This window comes from Arachis ipaensis, chromosome B4 (assembly GCF_059453495.1).
Source record: "Arachis ipaensis isolate K30076 ecotype BB chromosome B4, ASM5945349v1, whole genome shotgun sequence".
Taxonomy (NCBI): domain Eukaryota; kingdom Viridiplantae; phylum Streptophyta; class Magnoliopsida; order Fabales; family Fabaceae; genus Arachis; species Arachis ipaensis.
This window is the reverse complement of record NC_142439.1, coordinates 145,287,852-145,314,239: the sequence shown is the minus strand read 5'-3', so window position 1 is coordinate 145,314,239 and position 26,388 is coordinate 145,287,852. Positions and strand designations below refer to the sequence as shown.

At 31.8% G+C, this 26,388-nt stretch overlaps 3 protein-coding genes across 3 annotated transcripts; 1 reads left to right on the top strand and 2 right to left on the bottom strand.

Moving 5' to 3' along the window:
* The first annotated feature begins 4,897 nt into the window (after nucleotides 1–4,897).
* Nucleotides 4,898–6,149, top strand: LOC148569533 (glucan endo-1,3-beta-D-glucosidase-like). The gene is made up of 2 exons (XM_088485108.1): nucleotides 4,898–4,927; nucleotides 5,049–6,149. The coding sequence occupies exons 1-2, from the start codon at nucleotides 4,898–4,900 to the stop codon at nucleotides 6,147–6,149; spliced, it is 1,131 nt and encodes a 376-aa protein (XP_088341234.1).
* A 10,145-nt stretch (nucleotides 6,150–16,294) lies between these two features.
* On the bottom strand, nucleotides 16,295–21,972 carry LOC148569532 (uncharacterized). The gene is made up of 5 exons (XM_088485590.1): nucleotides 20,386–21,972; nucleotides 18,558–20,062; nucleotides 17,423–18,350; nucleotides 17,257–17,343; nucleotides 16,295–17,155 (listed from the first exon to the last, which is right to left on the bottom strand). The coding sequence occupies exons 1-5, from the start codon at nucleotides 21,877–21,879 to the stop codon at nucleotides 16,295–16,297; spliced, it is 4,875 nt and encodes a 1,624-aa protein (XP_088341716.1). The 5' UTR covers nucleotides 21,880–21,972.
* Nucleotides 21,973–22,118: 146 nt separating this feature from the next.
* On the bottom strand, nucleotides 22,119–25,775 carry LOC107635521 (protein trichome birefringence-like 19). Its single transcript, XM_088485591.1, has 2 exons — nucleotides 25,257–25,775; nucleotides 22,119–23,055 (listed from the first exon to the last, which is right to left on the bottom strand). Exons 1-2 carry the CDS (start codon nucleotides 25,731–25,733, stop codon nucleotides 22,234–22,236), a joined length of 1,299 nt encoding a protein of 432 aa, XP_088341717.1. The 5' UTR covers nucleotides 25,734–25,775; the 3' UTR covers nucleotides 22,119–22,233.
* Between the last annotated feature and the right edge of the window lie 613 nt (nucleotides 25,776–26,388).

The window sequence follows — 26,388 nt, the reverse complement described above, 5'->3', positions numbered from 1 at the left end:
GGAAAGTTACAGTTTCTGTAACTACCGAGGTGATACCATCTGTGATGTTGTTGACGGGGGCAGTTACAGTTTCTGTTACTGCCGCGGCGATACCATCTGTGATGTTGTTGACGGGGTTGACGGGGGCAGTTACAGTTTCTGTAACTGCCGTGGTGATACCATCTGTAATGTTGTTGATGGGGGCAGTTACAGAACTTACTGCTGTGGTGATACCTTTTGTGATGTTGTGTAACATTTTGTTTCTTTGATAAGATTTCAGGATTAGTTAATATATAGATATCAATCATATAGATAAGTTAAGGTTGGTCACTTGGTCCCATAATAATAATAATAATAATAATAATAATAATAATAAGGAGAATGTTAAGTAAACAATGACTATTTTAAACAATATAAATAACTACCAATCAAATAAAAATATACTATACCTTAATTTAATATTATTAATTAAATTTAATCTTTTAGCTCTCTTAATTCATATTATTCACACATTATTCAAAAAAATTGTTAACTACATATACTTTTCCTACTAATAATGGAGGCTTACAGTACCTAGTAGATCATATTATTGGAAAGCTTTCAACTGCTAATTTGGTTAAAAAAAAAATTTGTACATATAATTTTTTTAATCAGTGAAAACTCAGGTGAAATCGACTTCAGTAAAGTTGATATCTGAGAATCGTTAGATAAAAATTTAGTCAAATCAGTTAAATTATCTAACAGTTATCAGGTATCAATTTTACATGAAATCGACTGCACATGAGTTTTCACCTTCTTAATTTTTATTATTGTGAGATTCCAACAAGAATTATCTGATTATCTCATAAATCAGATATAGATTGATCTATGGGCTCATCCTTAAACGCTCCTTGTTAAGTATGGAGTGCTGCACACCTTGTGAATTCGTAAATCTGAACTCTCCATTTATTATATTTTATTTGAATGGTCTAAATTTAAAAAGGTAACCTGTTAATCAGGTTAATCATTTTTTGATAAGTTTTAGATTTTTTTTGTAAATCTCAGGTATTGGGCTGAAGTTCAAAATAAAAAAAATAGTATATAAATATTAAAAACAACATGTCTGAAAAAAAATTATTGGACTTTAGAATTAAAATAAATAATATATAAAAAATAAGTTGAAAATTCATGTACTAAATCTAGAAAAAAAGATATATTAGAATCTTAAAAAAATTAATATTAAATATATATTATGTATATAATATTAAAATTTAAATAAATTTTGTTTTGTGTGAAATAAAATTATAATATTAAATATAAATACAATGCTAAAAAATTTTGTGTTATATATATATATAAAATATTAAAATTTAAATAAATTTTGTTTTATGTGAAATAAAATTATAATATTAAATATAAACACAATGATAAAAAATTTTGTGTTATATATATATAATTTTATTTTGTAAGAAACAAAATTAAAACATTAAATATGAACAGAATGATAAAAGATTTTGTATTATACTAATTTAATTAAAAAAACATATATACAACGTAAAAAGCAAACAAACATATAATAATTTTATTTTGTGCGAAACAAAAATTCATATAAGTTTTTATTAACAATTTTTTTATTGAAATATGTCATTTTACTATATTTATAATATATTATTTGGGATAATTATATTATTTTAGTTAATATATATTATTTAAAAAAATATTTAAAATTTATTATTTTGTATTAAGAATATTATTAAAAATATATTATTAGTTTTTCTTAAAATAATACTTTTTTTTCTTTGGTTCAAATACTATGACAATAAATTTTTTTTACGTAACTGCGTCTACTCAATAAATATTATATTCATTTACTTCTATATTGTATGTAAAATAAATAATTAATGTTTAAAAAAGTTAATAAAAAAAGTATTTTTTTTTTACCAACTCTTAGGTAAATATAGAGACTATGTCATTTGAACTATAACTCGTTGGCAAAGAAAGAAATACTCTTAATTATATATTAAATAAAATAATTATTTATTAGGCTCATTCTTATCTAAATAAAAATTTTTCTTAGTTTTATATATGTAATATTTTATACCAATTAGCTTCAAAATTTAATTATTTTTTGAATAAATTAATAAAAATAATAAAAATAATTATTTAAATATAATTGTATTTTAATTTTTCATTCTATTACGTACAGGATAATTTGAAATAAAAGATAATGGACTTGTTGTAACTGTCATGTATTTTGTGCTTTGATTGCATTGTCATCTGAAAATCATGGCGCCTTCATGGAGACCGGGTTCTTCTACAGAATCAGTTTTACGTTTGGAGTTAGCCAATCAGCAGCAGTGACGATAGACAGCGTCTTTCTTTTCTATGGCAGCAATTTTTCGGGCTTTGAAAGTCCATTTATGGTAGATGTGGAATGGGGTGGGTTCAAGAGCGTCAAAATCTGTGGCTAGACAGAACAATAATGGAAGCACCTGCTAGCAAACAAAACAGTGAAAATGCTTGAAGACATCACATCAACAATAACAGAATAACGGAGGAAGTCGATCAAATTTTTCTAAGTAATTTTCTGGTGTAAAGATAGTCCTGTGTTAAACGAGCGAACTAATTTTTTTTGTTAGTGCCGGTTTGTTTGTTCAGCCCATGACAAAAAAAATAACAATAATAAATAAATTTAATTTACCTAATTACTTTTGATAGCAGGTTAACTTTTAAAGAGTGCTGCACTCCCTACTTTGCCTAGAGTGCACTAGCTTTCGCCTTGATCTATGTGTCACTTTAATAAAACTCTTAAATATACATACTAAATGATTAAGTTTAGAAAACTATTTATAAAATAAATTAATCCATTTTAAAATAATGAAATAAATAATTTGTCTAACGAGAATAATTTTAAAAAGAATAATATTAGGAAACCAACACTATAACAGTTAAATTCAACCAATATTATAGCAGGTTATAAAATAAGTCTAATATAAAATTCACTACAGTACGTAGATGAATTTTTAATTGTTTTTAACTTTTTATTGGGTTTATATTTCTAATATTTTTTTAATTAAATTTTAGAAATTTTTTTAAAGAATTTCATTTTTTTCTTTATACTAGTATTAACTGAAATATTAACTTTTAAGTTTTTTTTAATTTAAAATAATAAAAATTTATTAAAAATCAAAGTCTCATATCTAAATTTTTTAGAAACAAATTTAAGTGTTTACTCAATTCATTACTTTTGGGTAGAAGACTTACTACATCAATCTTAAAAATTCAATTAGTAATATGATATTTAAATAACTCAAGCAGCTACTAGTAAGTAAGAAAGAGTTTGACGCACGATTATCATTTACTCAGCTTGATTATTACTAAAGAATTATTACAATTATAATAGTTAAGAATAACTAGATCTTGAAAATTATAAAAGAATAAGATTAGTAAAGACAACATTAAGTTTTTCTATATATATTTTTTCTATTCTCAAGATCAAACCTATAAAGACTTATTTAAAAAGGAAAAAATAATATTTTTACCTATTGCATATTAATTATTAAATATATTACGTGTAACTTTGAAGTTTAGTGGCAGATTAGAAACTTGTGTGGGGCGTGTAGGGATTTAGGGTTGGTTTGAAAAGCTGTAATTTTTTTTAATATTTAATTTATAAAAAGTAGTAGTATTAATATCAGGTACAATTTTTAAAATCAAATTGCAGCTTCTTAAGAAATTATTTAGAAGTTTATAGAGAAGTTAAAAAAATAATTTTTTTCATAATATTACTACTTTTTATTATATTTTTATAAAATAAGCATTTTTAGAACTAAAAATTCAAATACAAAATAATTTATTTATAAACTACTTTTAATATAATTATTTATTATTTAAACTATTTTTTTAAAAAAAAATTTAATTAAACTATTTATCCAAATTGAATCTTAATTATACTGGTGGTTGGTTACCTGATTTGGAATTGAGCACATGAAACTACAAAGATAATAATACATTAATTAAGATTAGGCAAGTGATATATTTTTTTGATCTGAGTAGATATTCTTTAAATTTATTCCTTAAATAATTTTATATTAAATTAATTTAAAAAAATAAAATAAATACATCTAAATAAATTTAATATTTTTTTAATTTAAAATACAAATTCACAAACAGTTTAAGTAAAACTAAAATTTAATAATTTAATTTTAAACTTTTTAAATCCTAGCTTTTTTTTTTTTACCAAAGATATGAGACTCGAACTTGCAACCTCTTAATTGAGTATGGGGAGACTATGCCATTTGAGCTATTACTTATGGGCAAAATTTAGAAAGATAGGAGATTCGAACCCGTAACATCTTAATTAAGTATGAGAAGTCTATGTCATTTGAGCTATTACTCATTGGCTTTTTAAATCCTAGCTAACATATTCCAAAACATCCCTTAATATCTCAAAATACAAGTTTCACTCCATTAAATCTTTCATCCCTTCTAAAATTTAGATCCGTAGTGCCTTACACTCCCCTTCCGTTGCCACGCTCCTCCCTTACGCTGCACTCCTTCCCCACCATGCGCTCCTCACCCGCCCCACTCTCTTTTCTCACCGCGCTTCTCCCTCAAGCCGTGCTAATCCGTCGGGTGCGCCGTGATCTTTCCTTGTCCCATGCACCTCTCATCTTTGGTGTGTTATAGTAACTGCTATCTTTATATCTATTTATTTATGATTTTTTATTATTTTATATGTGTTTATAAAATATTTGGTCTGTTATTTGTTATTTTAAAAGTGTTTACTTAATTTTACTAAAAAAATTTATATTATATGTATTCATACCCTAACCTAACAAATAAACGCCAGACCCAATAACACAAAAAAATTCATCAATAAAGGTGAATTTCATGATAAACCCGATCGACTTCTTTAAAGAGATCGGACACAGACTCAATGGGGCTAAGCTCTACCCAGCCAAAGCAGGTAACTACCACCATAAATCTCTCCTACTATCTCTACCTCATCTAGAAGGTAAATCCCAATAAACTCCCAAAATAAAAGGAACGCTTATTCATCAGATAAAGTGGAACTACTCCAACAAAAGTGGTTAGCAACTCTCACTACAAGGGCAGCAAGGTTGGCTTTGATAGCTGAAGAAGTTGATTTTCTTGATGTGATTCCTGTGGTTAAGAAGTTCTTGAATGAAACCATTACTCCATGGCTAGATGGAACTTTCAATGGGAATGGATTTCTATATGATGAGAAATGGGGTGGAATTGTTACCAAACAAGGATCTACTGATTCAGGTGCTGATTTTGGCTTTGGAGTTTACAATGATCACCATTATCATTTGGGATACTTTCTCTATGGAATTGCAGTGCTTGCAAAGATTGATCCAAAATGGGGTAAGAAGTACAAGCCTCAAGCCTATTCAATTATGTCAAATTTTATGAACTTAGGAGGAGGAAAATCAGAACATTATCATTCAACTTTGAATCATCATTATCATTACACACGTCTAAGGTGTTTTGATCTTTACAAATTGCACTCTTGGGCCGGAGGACTAACCGAATTCGCGGATGGAAGGAATCAAGAGAGCACAAGTGAAGCTATAAATGCATACTATTCAGCAGCATTGTTGGGTTTGGCATATAATGATACAGAACTTGTTTCATTAGGATCAACTCTTACAGCATTGGAAATTCATGCAGCTAAAATGTGGTGGCATGTGAATGGAGAAGGAGATAGAAATATGTATGAAGAAGATTTTGCAAAAGAGAATAAGTTAATTGGGGTTCTATGGTCTAATAAGAGAGACAGTGGATTATGGTTTGCACCTCCTGTGTGGAAAGAGTGTAGGCTTGGGATTCAGCTTTTACCATTGATACCTGTTTCTGAATTCTTATTTTCTAATAAGAGTTTTGTGAAGGAGGTTGTGGAGTGGACAATGCCTGCTTTGGATAGAGATGGTGTTGGAGAAGGGTGGAAGGGGTTTGTGTATGCATTGGAAGGAGTTTATGATAATGAAAGTGCTTTGAAGAAGATTAGAAGCTTGAAGGGTTTTGATGATGGGAATTCATTTACTAATCTGCTATGGTGGATTCATAGCAGAGATAGTTATGATGATGATGATGATGACAGAATAATAGAGGAATTTTGTGATGAAAAACAGGTCTTATCATTTGGTCATCATTACAGCCATTAATTAAGCTAAGTATTCTTAATAATGATTTCAATATCTTATTATCATAAAGTGATGAGACTATAAGTTTAATATATGAATAAATGACCATTTATACTCATGAGAGATGAAAATGCTGACATTTGTACCCATGAAAGCTTGAAACTAATCTTGTACCTATGATAGATGCTGTCCGTGTGACAAAAATGCCCTGACTTGAATCTGAGCTTGGTTCGTGGATTTCCGAACCTACATGGCACTCCCAACCCTCCCCCAAATCTGAGCCAACCATTCACCATCATCATCTTCATCTTCTTCACCATCACCATCACCATAACCTCCATAATCTCCATCACCATCACCTCAGCACCGCCACAGCCACCTCCCTTCACCACAACCTCCGGCGACAACCCACACCGCCGTGCCCCTTTCTCTTCTTCTTCCCCTCTTCTCACTTCCGCTGAGCCCAGAAACCACAGCGTCAGCTCCTCCTCTCCACCAAACAGCCGCGACACCCAACCTTTTCCGCAGCGTCCTTACGGCGTTCCAACCCGTCACCACTCCCCTGTCTGAACCTACCTCCCCCAAAGCTCCCAGCAGCATCAGACAAGCCAAAATTTTCAAATAGCAGCATGAATCAAACAGCAAAATTTTCAAACACAAGCATGAATCAAAACAAACCTAAATCCACTAACATGCATTTTTAACTAACCAAATTAAGCAAAATGAACTAAAAGCAATACAATGAAAGAAACAAAATTCAACAAAAGAAAATGGGAACCTGGAAAGCAGAGAATGAACAGGTGAAGGGAAGTTGATGGCTGAATTGGCCGGGACAGAAGCGGCGGCCTGGTAGTGGCACTGCTTCAATTGCAGCAGCGGAGAGTGAACGCTGCCATGAAATAGGGGAAAACGGGGGGGGGGGGGGGGAGGGAGATGGAAGACACAGGGGCTGCACCCTGTTCTGGTCGTTCGATAGGAGAACGGAAAACGGGGCTGGAATCGCGACGGTGCTAGGCTGGTTCGCGATGGTGAGACGGGATGACAGAGAAGGAAGAAGAAAGGGGGAAAGGGGCTCATCGTCGGTGTCGTTGTGGCTCGTCGACGGCGCGGCGGTTTGGCCAATGAGAAAGAGGGAGGAGAAGGTGGCCAGTTCGTTGGTGTGGCTGAGGAAGACAGAGAACACGCAAAGGGGAGAAAATGGAAGAGGGTTGCGGTGGCTTGTAGAGGCCGACGGTGATGGTTGGCGGAGCTAGGGTTCGGACAGGGGAGTGGTGACGGGTTGGAACGCCGTAAGGACGCTGCGGAGAAGGTTGGGTGTCGCGGCTGTTTGGTGGCAGATGAGAGGAGACCCAGGAATGGAGAAGGTGGCCGCTGTGGCTCTGGTGGAGAGGAGGAGCTGGCGCTGTAGTTTCTGGGCTCAGCGGAGGTGAAAAGAGGGGAAGAAGAAGAGAAAGGGGCGCGACAGTGTGGGTTGTCGCCGGAGGTTGTGGTGAAGGGAGGTGGCTGTGGCGGTGCTGAGGTGATGGTGATGGAGGTTATGGTGATGGTGATGGTGAAGAAGATGAAGATGATGATGGTGAATGGTTGGCTCAGATTTGGGGGAGGGTTGGGAGTGCCACGTAGGTTCAGAAACCCACGAACCAATCTCAGATCCAAGCCAGGGCACTTTTGTCACACGAACAGCATCTATCATGGGTACAAGATTAGTTTCGAACTTTCATGGGTACAAATGTCAGCGTTCTCATCTCTCATGGGTACAAATAGTCATTTATTCTTTAATATATTGTAACTCCTTTAATTTATACCATTGTTATATGAATAAGAAGAAGTTATTATATTATGAAAATTTTGATGATTACAATTAGGACAACATTCTAGGAAGGAAACTGATATATCAGAACTTTTTGTTGTCACTTTGATTATCAAACACTCTACGGCTTATTAATTTTGACATGTATGTTTATGTTCAATAAATCAAGGCGCACTTATGGCATGAATAGAAAAAGTAGTTAATTGAATCCAATTGAATATGCATGGTTCCATGAAACGTGATCAAGTGTCTGATCTTACATTTTCTAAATATTTGCGGCAATAATATAAGGTGAAATTTGACCACTAAGGAATATTAAAAATGTAAATAAAAACAAATGTACACAGGAAAATGGAATAAAATGATCATACATGCATGCAATAGAAAATAATATATATATAGTAACATATTCTCTTATATAATTTTGACCAAGGAAATATTATTTATACCTAGACATTTTTATTTCCTTCAAAGTCCCAAAAGCTGAATACTTTTACTTCATTCGTCCATAACAAGTGATTTTACGAGAGTCGCCGCTGACAGCGAAAGCCATAAGAACATAGTAACAACAATAACAATGGTGATAGAGGTGATCAACAAGCCTATGGTTACAAACAAGAGAGCCATGGCAGTTGGAACCCATATAGGGCTGAATACAATTATGAGAGGCGAAAAAATGATGATAAGCATGATGGCTACGCCTATAAGAAAGAGAAGCACGCTGATTGCAAGCATGATTAAGGGACGAAGGAAGCTCAATAAGGGAGTGATTTTATTTATGAGTTCATTGATGAACTTTGCTGGGTTTGCAAGAATGTTTTGAAGATCTTGGAGAACGGATGCTGCAACTGATAGTAGGGTGGTTAGAGGGAGGAGAAGAGAGGGATCCAACAATAAGGAGCTTGAAACACCATCTAAGAGGGTGGAAGTGGTGCCTGTGAGAGTATCTGTGATGATGTTGTTGGGGGAAGTGGAAGAGTTGCTGATGGGGGCAGTTACAGATTCTGTAACTGCCGTGGTGATACCTTTTGTGATGTTGTGTAACATTTTGTTTCTTTAGTTAGATTTCAGGATTAGTTAGCTATAATGGAGGAACACATAGGATTTAATATATAGATATCAATCATATCATCAAGTTAAGTTGGTCCCATAATAATAATGGGGGCTTACAGTACCTGGTAGATCATATTATAAGAAGAGGAATGTTAGGGCCAGTAATTTTTGTGATTTGTAGCCATTAAATAGCTATCAATGATGATTTTAATAATGTGAGATTGGTGTGAGATTTCATCTAATGGTTCACTTTTTTTTATTGGTTATATGTTGGCCAAAATTTAATAAAGTTGTTGGCCCCTAGACTTTTCCTTATAAAAAACATTTCAAATATACTATTACATTAGTATTTCAATAAATTTTAATTGTTAATTTTAATTATATATTTTATATATTTTTTTATAATTAAAATTAATGATTAAAAATTATTAAAACACCACTAGTATTCTTAAAAGTTAAGGAACCAACATTATAGCAATTAAATTCAACAAAGACTATAGCAGGATATAAAATAAGTCTAATATAAAATTCACTAAAGATGAATTTTTTTTTTTTATTTTTATTGGGTTTATATTTCTAATATTTCTTTTAATGAAGTTTTAGAAATTTTTTTTAAAGAATTTCAATTTTTTTATATTAATATTAACTGAAATATTAATTTTTAAGGTTTTTTTTAATTTAAAATAATAAAAATTTATTTTTAATTTAAAATAATAAAAATTTATTAAAAATCAAAGAGTTATATCTAAATTTTTTAGAAACAAATTTAAGTGTTTACTCAATTCATTACTTTTAGATAGAAGACTTACTACATCAATCTTAAAAATTCAATTAGTAATATGATATTTAAATAACCAATAATGTTCCACATCCATATAAAATATTTATCCAAGTCATTCAAATAGTTTTTTGTTAACATGCTTCTTCCGTTCTTAAGGGTGGCAATATGTATCTTATCCGCGGATATCTAACCCGACTCCACCAATTATTTCACGATGATAACGTGTTCGGTTCATTATGCAGAAAGCTGTTTAAATTTGATTTTATATAATGAATAATGTTCCATTCATTTAATACCATACATTTGTTTCACCACAATGACGTGTTCGATTCATTATGCAGAAAGCTGTTTATTGTAAATATATATCTTTTCTCCCAAGTCTCCATTCCAAATGATCCACTAGTTTATTGCAAATAATCTCTGTTATATGCACACAAGGAGCAAGCACGTCAAAGTAATTAGTTTCTATGAGTTGTGCCACATTATTTTCATTGAATTTTGTTGTGTTGCTATTCTTTTTCAAACTTCCCAAAGAGTAAAATTCTTTAACATCTCCAGATGAAATATTAACGGCCCAGTCTTTTGTATTAGATTCATAAATTTATTTCTCTCAAAGTCCATCCAAGCACTGTTTTAGATTATTTTTTGAATTGAATTGAATGGAATGCAATTGTTAAATTGAATTGAATGTACGCAGGTGTTCTGAATTGAATTGATAATATCTAAATTGTAGACACATGTGTTTTGAATTTGATTTTATATAATGGATAATGTTCTATTCATTTAGTACTGTACAGTTGATTCAACTTAATAACGTGTTCGATTCATTATACAGAAAGATGTTTTAAATTTGATTTTATATAATGGATAATGTTCCGTTCACTTAGTACTATACAGTTGATTCATCTTAATAATGTGTTCGATTCATTATGCAGAAAGCTGTTTTGAAACTGAATACTGATAGAAACATTTTTTTAATAGTGATATATGCACTCTTTCGGTCCATCCAATGTATTAATTTCGGTTCATTAGGTTTTTAGGGCTATTAATGTTTGATAAATACCCTGATTTCCATTCACGATGAACCTGAAACAAAACAGCAGTCAGACAATTCCAACAGATATATACATTAACATCTCAGACCGACAAGACAAGGATTAATCCATCTTAAATCAGATATATACATTAACATTAGATTTCCAATAACATTTACATTAATATTCACATATATACATTCAAAGAAGTAGTGTTTGCTTTTTTAAACAAGTTAAACAAAATAGTATTAATTACAACCAGTCAAACAAAGTATATCCTATTTACTATCTAAATCTCCATATGTGAATTTACAATAAGGGCTAGAGAGGGTAGCAGATGGCTTCAAGAGTCTTATTACTTCAGATGCCCGAATCACTTGGTCTCTTATTTTGTGCATATGCTTACGTTATAGCGTGGCTTCTCCTTTTTTGTCACCATTGTCTTCTTCATTTTTGCTGTAAGGACAAAAAAATTTAGTCAATAATTTACTCAATACACTGACAAGCACAAGCATGCACATTTTAATCAAGTGAATCAAAATGAGCAACTCCACTGAAACGAACAACATTCATGTACTGAATAAAACGTGATAAACATTCATTCATTAAGAAAAATATTTCTGCATGCACAAGGGCTCAACTGAACACACAACAATAAAGTGAATCAAAATGAGCAACTCCACTGAACCGAACAACATTCATGTGCTGAATAAAACGTGACAAACATTCAATTATCAAGAAAAATATTTCTACATGCACAAGGGCTCAACTAAATACACTAACAATCAAGTGAATTAAAATGAGCAACTCTACTGAACCGATCAACATTCACGTGCTGAATAAAACATGATAAACATTCAATCATCAAGAAAAATATTTCTACATGCACAAGAACTCAAATGAATACACTAACAAGCAAGTGAATCAAAATGAGCAACTCCACTGAACCGAACAATATTCATGTGCTGAATAAAACGTGATAAACATTTAATCATCAAGAAAAATATTTCTGCATGCACAATGACTCAACTGAACACACTAACAATCAAGTGAATCAAAATGACTAACACCAATGAACCGATCAATATATCACAAAAAGAAAATAACAACACATTTTCTATTCATATATCCTAGTTACGCAATAAAAATGGATTTAGAATAAGCCGATTTACCAAACGAAGCAACTCAATCCACTAAACCTTAAATCGAACTAGGAGAAACGCAAATTTTGAATTAAATGAACATAATAACGACAGTTTTTCTCATACTTTGTAGAGTCTCTGTTCTTGTTTTTATTTGTTTTTTTTCTTTCGAAAGTTTGATGCGATTATGGAGTATGAGCAGTTTTTACAGAAAACACGATGGAGGTTTAAGAGATTTTGAGGAAATTTGAACTTCTCCAATGACGATTTTAAAATTGAAGAAGGAACGTTATTTTATAGTAAAAGCATGAATGAATATTAAAAGTTTTGGTGGTTTGAACGCATAAATATATACTTATTAAATTTTTTTAGTGTTAAACTAATTTAAATAGACTTGAATAAAAAATTATATAAATGTATAACATGACTGCTAAATAACTCAATCAGCTACTAGTAAGTAAGAAAGAGTTTGGCGAACGATTATCATTTACTCAGCTTGATTGTTACTAAAGAATTCTTACAAGTTGCAATTATAATAGTTAAGAATAACTAGATCTTTGAAAATTATAAAAGGATAAGATTAATAAAGACAACATCAAGTTTTTCTATATATTTTTTTCTATTCGCAAGATCAAACCTATAGACTACTTATTTAAAAATGTAAAATAATATTAATTTTACCTATCGCATATTAATTATTAAATATATTACGTGATACTTTGAAGTTTAGTGAAAGATTAGAAACTTGTGTGGGGCGTCTAGGGGCTTAATTATACTGGTGGTTGGTTACCTGATTTGGAATTGAGCACATGAAAACTACAAAAATAATAATGAAAAAGTATAGGTAAATAATAAAAATATTAAATAATATGAACAATAAATATATCGGATGTTCAATTTATTAGGTGTGTGGATATTTTAATATTAAGATTTAGATAGGTAATTTATGAATGTAGTGTGTTTTTATTTTATTGGACCCATTTTAAAATTTATTGTTTACATTGTTCACAAAAGTTATTGTTTATCTAGCAGAATCCAATAATAATACATCAATTAAAATTAGGCAGGTGATATTATTTTTCAATACAATTAGGTATCTTTTAAATTTATTCTTTAAATAATTTTTTATCTTATTAATTTAAATAAATTAAAACAAACACATTGAAATATATTTAATATTTTTTTATTTAAAATATAAATTCAAAAAAAATATTTTAAATAAAATTAAAATTCAACAATTTAATTTTAAATTTTTTAAACTCTAATACATTCCAAAACACTCTTTAAATATCTCAATACACAGATTTCACTTCATTAAACTTTTTACCCACTCCTAAAATTTAGATCCACAGCGACTCACACTCCTCTTCTGTTATTGCGCTCCTCTCCTGCTCCGCGCTCCTTCCCCGTCCTGCACTTCTCACCCGCCCCACACTCTTCTCTCGCTGTGCTCCTCTATCGCACCGCGCTCTTTCCCGTCTTGTGCTCCTCACATTTTTGCCGCGCTCCGATTTTTGGCCGGAATTTAGAAGTATAAGGTGCTCTTCGTCTTCCCCACCTCCTCTAGTAAAAGATTCTATCTTTTTAATATATGTTTTTGTTTGTATTTGAGGGAGAAAACATCGTTCTTATAAGAATAGCTCTGAAGTTATCATAGCTAAATAATCATAGTACTACTACCTTCACATCCATCTTTTTATGATTTTTTATCATTTTAGATGTGTTTACAAAATATTTGGTTTGTTATTTGTTATTTTAGATGTTTGTTATTTGTTATTTTGGATGTGTTTACAAATTATACTATATGTATTTTCAGATGTGTTTTAAAAATACTTTATTTATTTATTATTTTAGATGTGTAGTGTATATTTAACAATATTTAACAGAAAAAATAAATAAATAAAAAGAGAATTCATAAAGCCAAGTGCATATAAGAAGATAATGATTTGTGTTTAATTGATTTGGAGTATTGTTTTTCTAACAAAATGTGTTTTTAACGTTTCAAGATAAAATAACTAACAAGAGTTTAATAATGTAAAAAGTACAAAAATGAGAGAGAATTAAAGGATATAAAAGTTAAATTAAATCTCAATAGATACACTTTTCTAAAAAATAAAAAAAATTAGTAATTAAAAAAATATTATAATTAAATGATTAAATCTAAAAATTATTTAAAAAATAATATTTTAAAAAATAAATAACATTTCTCTTTATTTTTTGGATATACAGTACTATTTGTCTACTAAAAAATATATTTTGTTAGAATTAAATGTATATATTTTTAATGTAATTCTATTTGAACATTTTGTAATACAGATATGTATACAATATTCCACAAAAAAATCTTCTGAAAAAATTTCACCAAAATTATACATCAATAAACATAAATTTAATTTTGATACATTGATAATGTAAAATATTTTACACAATTATTTAGTCACATACATTCTTTTAAATAATCATTTACGCGATTAATATTAAAAGTAATTTTTTTATAATATGACATTATATAATTGAGTATATATATATATATATATATATACATATTGTATCAAAATTAATTTCTAAACTCAATAATATTGAATAGCTCTTACTTATATAAATTTTAAATAAGTATTAAATTACTTTAAAAAGTACAAATATATTATAATTGTTACTATGTATCATTATACATAAGTGGAAGTAAAATATAATAGAAAGCAAAAGAGAACAAGACTCCTTGGAGCAAAATAAATAGAGCAAAAATTCCATGTTAAGCTCAATACATTTTCATGAAAATTAATAGCTACGCTTCTTCCACCTAATTTTTGCCCCCTCCTTGTTGCAATCAAAGCTGAGCCTACATGTTGAATAATATAATTGGCAGACTAAACAATTAAAGTAATAAATAAGATGAGTTGGTCTAGTAATTAACTCACTAATTCGTTTAAACAAGTGTTGGAAATTCGAATTCTGCCTTATGTATGTAACAACTCAATGGCCAATAATAAATTTTTAAATGAAGTTCAGTACTACGGCAGATTAGTTATTGATCTGACAGAAAGATACTATGGAAAACTAAACTATTAAAGTGATTGGTTTATTAAAATGATTTTATAATATACTCGTGCATTGCATGGGATATTGCTTGTGCTCTTGTTTTTTCCTCTCTTCATTATCGGTGTTTATGTTATAAGATCATATGTCAATATCAAAACCATTGTATTTTACTTTTGTGGTATTCGCCTAATCATTTCCCATAATATTTTGGTGCACGTGAAACATGCTTATATTAATATTTGATTTTCTGGGCTGGCCCACGAAAATAAAGACGTGACCGATTAACCGGCATTGTCTGAAATTGGCCCGGCCCAGGATCATTATCAAACCCAATCATTGTTAATATGATAGATACTATACTCACTTTGAGGTTTTGGCCCTGTTACATATAAAATAAAACATTACTCATTTTGTAAAAAAAAAAATATTTATTGATGAATAAACCAAAAACAAAAATCTTGAGAAGAGAAAATAAAAGCGGCAAGACCTAACAGGCTAATACCAAAAAAAAAAAAAAAAAAAAAGCAGCATGACCTTAGTCTAATATAGTGATGATTTCTATGTTATAATTAGTAAAACTTTTACTTTTTCAAAAAATAATTTTTTAAAAGTGATAATATATGTGTTTGGTAAATTAAATTAAAAATAATTTTTAATAAAAATAAGTAACAACAAGTGCGTTGATAAAATAGCTTTTAAAATTTAAAAATACTATAATAGATATTAATATAAGAATTAAATTTGAATATTAATTAACATATAAAATTATATTAGACTTTTTTATTTTGATAAGTACAAGCCAATTTCAAAAAGTACATTCTTAGATGCTTTCAAAAGTACCCATAACTTTTAAAAGCTGCAAGAACAAACACATAAATTTTTTTTATTTACCAAATGCAAAATGAGATGCTTGTACTTTTGAAAACACAAACACCTATTTCAAAAATTTTACCAAAGCAAGCCTAAGCACATTTGAATTTAAAACTTAGGCGAGGTCAATAATAAATAAAATGTGCTTTTGTTTTATGTTTTTATTTTTTTATTATTTTTATTATTTTTCAGTATTTACATTTTACTTTTTATTTTCTTTTTTCATTATACAATTATAAAAACATTAAAAATAAATAAATAAAAAGAAAACAAAAACAGAACACATCCTAAGTTTTATTCTCTTTACTTTTGTCAAGCCGGATTGAGTTAGTTAAATTTATAATGAAAGGTACTTTTAAACAAACAAATTTCTAATTTTTTTGGTGACTGAAATAAATTAAACAAAGAAAAACAAAAAAAATAAAACAAGGAACTGCTTAAATAGAGGGACAGTCCCGTTTAAGACTACTCTTAAACTCCTCCCAAGGTGAAAGAAGCTCCACATGCGAAAGTTGTAACTTCATCGCCATCTTTGCCATAGTATCTGCCACCGTGTTTGCATCTCTCATAATCAAACGAAAGTCAACACGCCAATTCCAATGCATGATATCTCTTATTTTGAGCACCAGTGGATCAATAAACCCAAAACCATATTGAGTAACAAGATTAAATGCTTCCACACAATCTGTCTCACAAATAACATCTCGTTGACCCACATCCCAAGCTAAGAGATATCCTCTCCAAATAGCAAACAATTCTCCTTGAAGAATACTATTACTCTCAATCATTCCCAAACACCCCCTTTGCCAGCTCCCATTACAATCTCTAATAACACAAGCAAAACCAACACTATCACCCGAACCAAAATAACTAGCATCACAATTAATCTTAAAAGTACCAATGGATGGGGGATTCCAAAAACCATTTAGAGTAGAGGGAAGGGACATACGTTGTAATTCAAAAATATTTCTAAGCTCCTTTTCTGAAGTTAATGCCAGACAAATGACTTTTTCCGGAGGCCAAGTTTCATGGGGATTAAAGATGTCGTTATTCCTTGCTCGCCATATCCACCAAAGTCCCGAAAAGAACTTGAACGGGTGCTCTCTGCTATGATACAAGAACCAGTTCTTCAAATCCAAAGGATGACAAGGAATATCCAACCTTTGCCAGACAAGCTGAGCTTTTGGACAATCCCGAATACAATGTATAACCGATTCCTGGCTAGAAAGACATCTTGGACACATATCCGATGACGACATCCCTCTTCTAAAGCGAAAACTTGCAGTAGGAAGAGCCTCCTTAAGACACAACCAAGCCAAAAATTTATGCTTTTCCGGAACAAGCTGACGCCAAAGCCAAAGCCAATTCTCCCTCTCCTCCCAACCAAACAGCTGCTTACACAACCACAAGTAACCATTGCGTGAGTCATAGACTTTGGCAGCAGACCCACTCCAATACCAACCCACTTCCGGACCTGCTTGTTCATCTGGATTGTAAGAGAGAATATTATCTTTCAGATTTTGAGATAAAGGAGAATAAAGAGTATCCAAATGCCACCTACCAACCGACCAAATATCCTGTATCCGGAGATTCGAATCAGAAATGTGGACATAATCCATCTCATTAGATAACCGTCCTTCTCTCCTCCAGCTAGAAAACCAAAAATTCTGGTTCAAATCTCCAATACACCAAGCAAACCCATCCTTCAACACTTTCCAAGCCTTGCAAAGACACCTCCAAATGGGAGAGTCCTTGTTCTTAGGATAACTAAAACAGTCATATAGAGATGATCGGTATTTGGCATCCAATAATTGGACCCATAGCTTGTTTGGCTGCTGGAAAAAAGTCCAAACTAGCTTCCCAAGAAGAGCAATATTTACACAATAAGGATCTCTAATCCCCAAACCTCCATATTTTTTTGGAGTAACCAGTACCTTCCAACTAACAAGATTCAATCCTCTTCCATCAACTTGTCCTTTCCAAAGAAAATTCCTCATCATAGACTCCAATTTACTAATGATTCCTTTGGGAAAAATAGAGACCTGCATCTGGTACGTGGGAATAGCAGCGGCAACAGAATTAACCAAGCAGAGTCTACCAGCCCGATTGAGTAAACTCCCTTTCCAGCTTGCTAGCCTACTCCGAATCTTATCCAGGACACCATTGAAAGCTGAACGAGTCACCCTAGAATGGCTAAGGGTAACTCCAAGATACTTGCCCAAATCCTGGACAAATCTGATAGAGGATACCCCAGTGAAAACCTCTTTCCTTCTTGCAGAGACATTCTTGGAGCAAAGCGCTTTAGACTTCTCCACATTAATCTTCATCCCAGATGCTTTGCAAAAACTCTCTAAAACCAACATCACATTTTGCACTTGTCTCTTTGTAGCTTTACAGAATAGAAGCAAGTCATCCGCAAACATTAAATGGGATATTCTTGGTCCCCCTCTAGAAATAGCAACCGGCTCCCACAAGCCCAAATCAACCTGATGACTAATAAAGCATGCCAGTCGCTCCATACACAACACAAAAAGATAGGGTGACATAGGGTCTCCTTGTCTAAGACCTCGGCTAGGAGTAAAGCCATTCAGACGACTCCCATTCCAAAGAATAGATAAGGAAGAAGCAGTGACACAATTCATAATCAAATTAAGTGTAGGAATAGGAAAACCAAAGCTCTTAAGGGTATGAGCTAAAAACCTCCAGTCAACTCTATCATAAGCTTTCTCCAGATCAATCTTAAAGGCCAGTGTGCCTTTCTTTGATTTAGTCTTCTTCATAAAGTGGAGGACTTCTTGAGCAATAATGATGTTGTCAGGAGTTCCTCGTCCCGGAATAAATCCTCCTTGAAGCGGGCCAACAATCTCCGCAAGATGAGGACGAAGCCTATTAACAAGGACCTTCGTGATGATCTTGTAAACTACATTGCAGAGACTAATCGGCCTGAAATCTTTCATAGATACCGGTGATTCAACCTTTGGAATGAGAACCAGTAAAGTCTCCAACATTCTCGGATCAAGAGTAACACCGGAGAATGCCTGCTTAACCATCTTCCAAACATCAAAACCAATGATCTCCCAATATTCTTTGAAGAAGAAAGCTTGAAACCCATCCGGACCTGGAGCTTTAAAAGAGTTCATGTGAAAAACAGCTGTTTTAACTTCCTCCATAGTAACTGGTGCCGTAAGATTATTACAAGCTTCCTCATTCAGAGAAGGAAGAGGCACATCACCAAGGCAACCCAAATCAACATAATCCAAATGACAGAATAAGCTTTTATAGAAAGACTCTGCTTCTTGACTCAGAACCTCTGGATCAGTTTCCCACACTCCATCCTTGAGAAAAAGGCCATGAATCTTATTATGCTTCCTTCGCGCAAGAGTTTGAATATGAAAGAATCTTGTATTCCTATCCCCGAACCTTACCCACTGCTCTCTGGACTTTTGGAACCATAGGAGCTCTTCTTGCACTAGAGTATTATTATAATCATCAAGCAACTGTTGCTCTTTCTGACGCAAATAAATACTATCCACCACTTCCAAACGCTTTTGTAAATAATTAATCTGCTGCTCTAATTCACATTTCTTAACAAAAATGTTACCAAATACTTTCGAGTTAAACTCTAGTGAATTCTTCTGTACTTCTGAAAGCTTGCCATGAATTCCTCTATTACCAGACCACCATGACTGGTTCACAATATCTTTATACCCAGGATGAGTAGCCCAAGCAGCAACAAATCGGAAAGGTCGATTCCCTTTAGGCTGAGGACGACCTTTACAACGCACCAGAATAGGGCAATGATCAGACTGAAGCCTATTTAAAACTTCTGCATAAGCCTCTGGAAAGATAGATAACCAACTACTATTTATACATACTCGATCAAGCTTTTTTGCCACGTCAACATAATTTTTCACCCTCCTGTACCAAGAAAACTGCCTCCCGATAGTCTTCAGATCAAACAAACCACTATCCCCTAATGAAGTAGCAAACATGTCTGCTCTTTGATGAGAAAATTGACAGCCCTTAGATTCATGAGAAAATTTGACTTCATTAAAATCACCAAGAACAATCCAAGGTCCTTGAAAAACCATGGATTGTGCAACAAGATAATCCCAAAGGAGAACCCTTTTATTAAATTGAGGACTGCCATAAATACCACTACACCTCCAAATTAAATTATCAAAGTGAACCTCAACAGTAACACCCTGATCAAAAGCATCAATGAACTTACAACAAACACCCTTCATAGAGGATAGAAACCAAATACCTCCCTTATGCCCCTCTGCCTCTGCTATACCAACAGAGTGATACCCCAACCTTTCCCAAAATAATTTTAAATGCTGAAAAGGGGAGTGAGTTTCAACCACAATAAAGAAAACAGGTCTAAATTTCCTAACAAGTTCCTTACAATGCACCCGGGCTAACTTATTAGAAGCACCCCTAATATTCCAAACAATCATATTTAAACTATCCATAAATAATAGGGACAGAATAAATAAGAACATAAACTCTAAACAGAATCACCAACCTCAATAGGTGGTTTGTCCTGCGGTACTGGCACACTCTGATCCTCAATAATTGCCACCTTTGGACCCCCTGACACTGCATTTGCCATGCTTCCATCTACTAAGGTTTCCTCCGTTGTGCCACCATTTTTATCAACTGGCGAGTTCTGCAAGGAGGAAGGCCGAGGACGCTTCCGTAGAGAAATTCCACGACGTGCAGGAGTTCTGCGCGATGGAGATGGCGCAATTTCATGTTTTTCTTGCTTCCCCATCCTAATGCCAGTTGATTTGCCTCCATCACCATGCAAATTGGGCCTTGGAACCCTTCTCGAACCAAACTTGTGCTGCTTTCCATCTTGGTCCTTCAAACCTGATGACTGGCCCATTGTAAATTTTTTCTTACGCAGCACTTGTTGCCAGCCCTCTCCATCATCCATGCATGCCTCATTAACAAGACCATCAGGCACGTGAGGAGCCAATGATTCCGTAACCACATCCTTCCCTTTAACAACTCCTAATTTCTCACCCAAATCACGAGCTTCTGATTCAGCCTCTTTTTGAATCTCATGATTGTTGTGTGGCACTAGTGTTGGGGCTTCATTATTTTTTCCATCACCAAAGGAATTTATGTTTCCTTCCAAGGACTCCTTCTCCATGCACAACGATTTATCATGCCCATACCGTGCACAAGTAGCACAAATCAACTGTAAACTCTCGTACTCCACTTCATAAGTCACACCCTCCACTATAATATGTTTAATTACAGGCAACTCAAGATTAATTTGAACACAAGCTCGGGCATATTTTCCTCTTTCTGCAAGCTTAGTAGCCAAATCTACTTTCACCGGAATCCCAATTGCAGAAGCAATTCGCAGCATTGCTTGTTCCTGGTAGCACCAAATTGGAAGTCCCGAGACTCGAATCCATACCAGCGTTGATCCAAAGGATTTTTCGCATGGCCTAAAATCCACATCCCATGGCTTTACTGCAACATAGTGACCGTCTATCAACCACGGGCCACCAAGAATGACTTTCTCACGATCCCCAGCAATATCAAATTTAACCAAAAAATATCCAAATCCCACATCCAACAAATCAAACCCTCCTTTGATGCGCCATACTATCCGGAGCTTATGCATGAGAGCCGTGTAGCCATAATACTTATCCAGCACCTTGATCACGATGGCTTCCTTATAAGGTTCAGCTAGACAGCTCTTTGCCTCCTTGGTAAAACTGACACTTGGTGGACGAGAATCACCCTGCTTACCTGTCACCGTCGCGATACCATCCCCAGATAAAGACCCTACTAATGCAAAGGCCTTAGACTTTTCTGCACCAATAACTTTATCTCTAAAAGAGACCTTGGTTGGCTTTCCTAACCCCTCTCGAGAAGAACCCTCCTTAACACCGGATGCACACCCACCCACGCTCTCCCCCTTATCTCTTCCGATGGCATGGCCATCTTCCTCACCGTGTTTCACCCTCAACCGCTCGTCCCCGCTTTCTCCTTCTCTCATTCTCTTTGAGTACGGAGTACGTACTCTTTCTCTGCTAGGGTTTTTTTCCAACTCTTCAACAAATTTCTAATAAAAGGACATAAATGATCAAATGTCAATTGGTTTATTATTACAATAAAAAAAATGTGAATACCACAAAGGCCAAAGGGACACACCTAGCTAGTCCAAATTTGGAAATAGAAAAAGAAAAAGAAAAGATAATCCTTCAAATTAGATATGTACCCACAAATTGACTTACATTTTTCACACTAGAGTCAGTTAATTATTGATAAATTGTAAACAAATACATTTATTTATCTAATTGCCCCAATAAAAATATTGTTTCTTGCATCCTAAAACAAATATGATGTAATTCTACACAAATCTCTCCAAGTTTGAATTGAAAGAAAATTGACTTCCCATTTTCAACAAATAAAGCAAAAACTCATTCCACGTGTCAATAGGGCCAGGCAAGCACCAATGAACACAATCATTGTGAATGACATTTTTACCCTTTGATGCATAATGTCCATAGACATAGTTGTTAGGGTGTCCATCAGGCCTCCTAAGCATAATTTCAGTTGTATTCACCATCAAAAGTTGCAAACCTCTTTCCTTAGCTTCTCTTTGAGCTTCTATAAACTCCTCAACTTGAGTCATATATGTCCATAAGATATAACCATCTAACTTAATCTCTTCTTTGCTATAAGGCTTTGTCCTCTCACAACTTCCACCTTTGTTCCAATCAGCATTCTCAAAGTGTGCCGGAGAGAATGTCCTCAAAAATGTTACACCCTTATACCCTTTGAGATTAATTAACGACCTTAATGCTGTTCTCATTGCCATTTTGTAACCATAGTAATGTGAAAGGTCTTTAATGCCCTTTAGTTCACACTTGTGGCAACCAACAATTGTGTCATTTTCATAGAATATTAGTGGCCTAAAGAACCATTGTCCAGCAGAGACAACGACAAAATCAAAGCTTTCAATCTCTCTAACCCATGCTTCATCTGCCTTATCTAAATGTAGGTTCATGAGGCTGTTAGAAGAATGACCATTAGGGTCAACATCACTTGTTTTCACTAAATATGGGGACCAAAGTGTTACAAGGGTAAAATTGTAATCGGCATAGAACCACCTTCTGAAATATATGGCATCTGTTTTATATCTCTGGGAAATATCCTCAGGCTGTGCTACCTACAAGAAGAGAGTGGAATAAATAACATGTGATAATTAGCCATGTCTGAGTGTTTTTTTTTTATTCTTTTTATCCATCACTTTTAACTAAATTCACAATTATTTAAAAAGAAAAGGTAATCTATTAGAGGATGGATTTTCATATAAAGTAGAACAAAAACGTTACATGTATACATAAAATAAATAGTCATGTATTTGTTTATAAAATTATATATATATATATATATAATTTTTTGGAGTCAGTAATTTTTAGTATTTTTTGTTATTATTTTTAACCATCATAAATATTAAGTTGTCTTTAACAAATAAATTTTATTAATTTTTGTGTATAAATTTTAAAAAATATGTGTATAAATTATATTGATTCATATATACAAATTTTGATAAATATAAATATAAATTATATGCTTCTTATATGTGAAATTTTTCTAAATAGAAATACAAATTCTTATTGAGCAAGTGCTAGTAAAAAATAATAATATTTGGTGGTTATGTAGTATTATTCTATGTACATCATTATAATTATATATATATATATATATATATATATATATATATATTAATTTATATTTCATAGTTATTTAATATGTATTTTATATATATAACTGATTTGGTGATTGATTTTTTTAATAGATGGTATGGTTGAAAGTAGAATAATATTGTTTCATGTAAAGTATTATGATTTGATTAATGAATTTTTTTTTTTAAATTGACTAATTCAAAAATAGCACTCTACATATATCACTTTTTCTCTTGATTTATGATCATTCTTCATTATGAAATATAAAAATATTACTTCCATGGCAATAAACATCAATCTAAATATAATACAACTAAACAATTTTATTAATTAAAAGTCTAATTGATAATTAAATAATAAATTTTGCATAGAATTAAACGAAAGTAGTAGATATTGCAAAACATATAAAATAAGCCAAAGCAATAGATAAAAAAAGACCAAATAAAACAATTATCTTTTTATTGATATTCACCCAAGGTGTTTCTCTAAATTAAACATGAAACTTATTAACAAATTAATTAAAATGAAATACAATAATAAACCATCAAGATTAAGCTCATAAAAATAGTAAATCGAGAAATAAACTGGCAACTTATATATATTTGGTAATGATAAGATATAGAATTGTGTTTGTGGTATAGCAATGTTAATATATTAGCTTCCATTATCTATTGATCTGAAAACCAACCACAGTTTTTTTCCAAAAAGAAAAAATGTTGGAGGGCAAAAATTTTGTCACAATCATAATTTAATGCTGCTAGAATGATAATATGTTGCACAAACAGAGAACGAGTATGAAGTACAACAATGGTAGAAATTCATGTGAAGTTGATAGCTGAAAGTAGTTAATTAAATGATAATTTAGTTAAATCTGTCAAATAATTTAACGACTTTTAGCTATCAAATTCATTCGAAGTTAACTGCACTTAAATTTTTACCTAAAACAATATATGATTGTATTAAGATGCAGAGCGAAAATGTATACAACTTTTGAAATATATGCTAATGCTAAAAATATTACAAGCAGAAAATTTTAATAAAAAATGTAACTTTTTCAAATATTTTATATATGTTCTCTTATCCAAAGTTCTTAAAACACTTTTTATCTAAATAATAATAAATAATAGTATATATACACATATTATTTCATCAAATATCTCAATGGTAGCACAATAATTAAGCATATTGTGGTTCACTTACTCATTTATTGTTATGAACTTCAATTAATATTAGTAGGAAAAGTAAATGAAAAAAAAAGCTAAAAATAACCTATCTATATACTATATATAACAAGAATATTAAAAAAATTGATGTCTAATTTTTTTTTCCAAAAATATTTTTCATTGTGTATAATTTATAAAAAAAAAATTGTTATTTTCATGGTTTGAATCTAAAATCTTTTAGTTAAACTATAATTCACTTCTCATCTTATCTAATTTAATTTTTATTATTTTATATATTTAATAAATAAAAGTAAATTAATGACACTAACATGTCTATTAATACAATAGTAATATATAATTAAGTAGAAATATTTGAAAGGATCCACATATATACACAATATATATAATATAATATACTCATTCCTCTGTTATAAAGTACCTGTGGCTTTGACTTTTTTTTTTTTTTATACATTATGATTGTAGTATGTTATATATGCATGCATGGGTAATTAACTTACATGACTTAGGAGGCACAATAATGAATTCATCTGATTTCTTCCCACTGAGTCTCCAACAAAAGCCATGGATTTTCCTTTGACAATCTCCAAGAATTGAGTTGCATTGAAGAGTGGTAACTCACATTCATAGGGTTTCCATCTCCATTTAAGGAACTCCATGTCAGGTCTTCCAAATTTGATGCAATTTTGTTGATCTATTATCAAATTGCATGTCTCATTATTGTAGTAAGGCCCTTCACTATAAGGAACCCAATCTCCATTGAATATGTTGCATCTTTTTGTGTCACTACTACTTCTATTATTCAAATTCAAATTGTTGGTACCTACTTCAGAAATCTTGGGAAATGATTGGTATGGATATACTAAGAAGATGAGAAGAAGAAGAATCAATGGAAGCAAGATAACACTCTTTGTAGTGTTTCTTGATGGAGTGTATTTTCCATGGAGATTTTCTAAGGACTTAATTCTCAACATCATGGCTTAAATGAAGTTTCAATCAAACGTTTTGCAATAAAAGCTTATTTATATATACATGTACATTTTTGTGATATATTATACCATATATAAAACAGTAGAAACTCAAGTACAATTAACTTCATGTAAAATTGATAGTTGAGAGTTATTATATAAATTGATAAATTTAATTAAATTATATTATTTAACAGTTTTTAACTATCAACTTCACATAAAATTAGCCGTACCTAAATTTTCACTGTATAAAACATAGACTATTACTAAACTCTAATCTATTAGATAGAGAGATATTTTTGGTGTTAGGGATAAGGGGAAAAATGCTTAACAATAATGTTTCATTCATTTAAATTAGGAAAAAGTTGTACTGATTTTTCTTAAGTTAAATAAATTATACATGACACTTTTTTTTTCCTTCTTTTTTAGTTAACAATGTCATGCCATGAGGGTTCGACTATATTTTTATGTTGGTTGTCAAAGACCTAACACAACCTTCCTCCTTTATTAGGGTTTGGGACCGACTATGTACGGCAAGTGTAACATACGCGGAGTTTTTTTAGTTAACAATGTAAATGTTATAAAATCAATATCAAATTTTATAAAACACATATTTCTAACTCATAATAAAACACATATATAGACGTGTACATATTGAAAAATG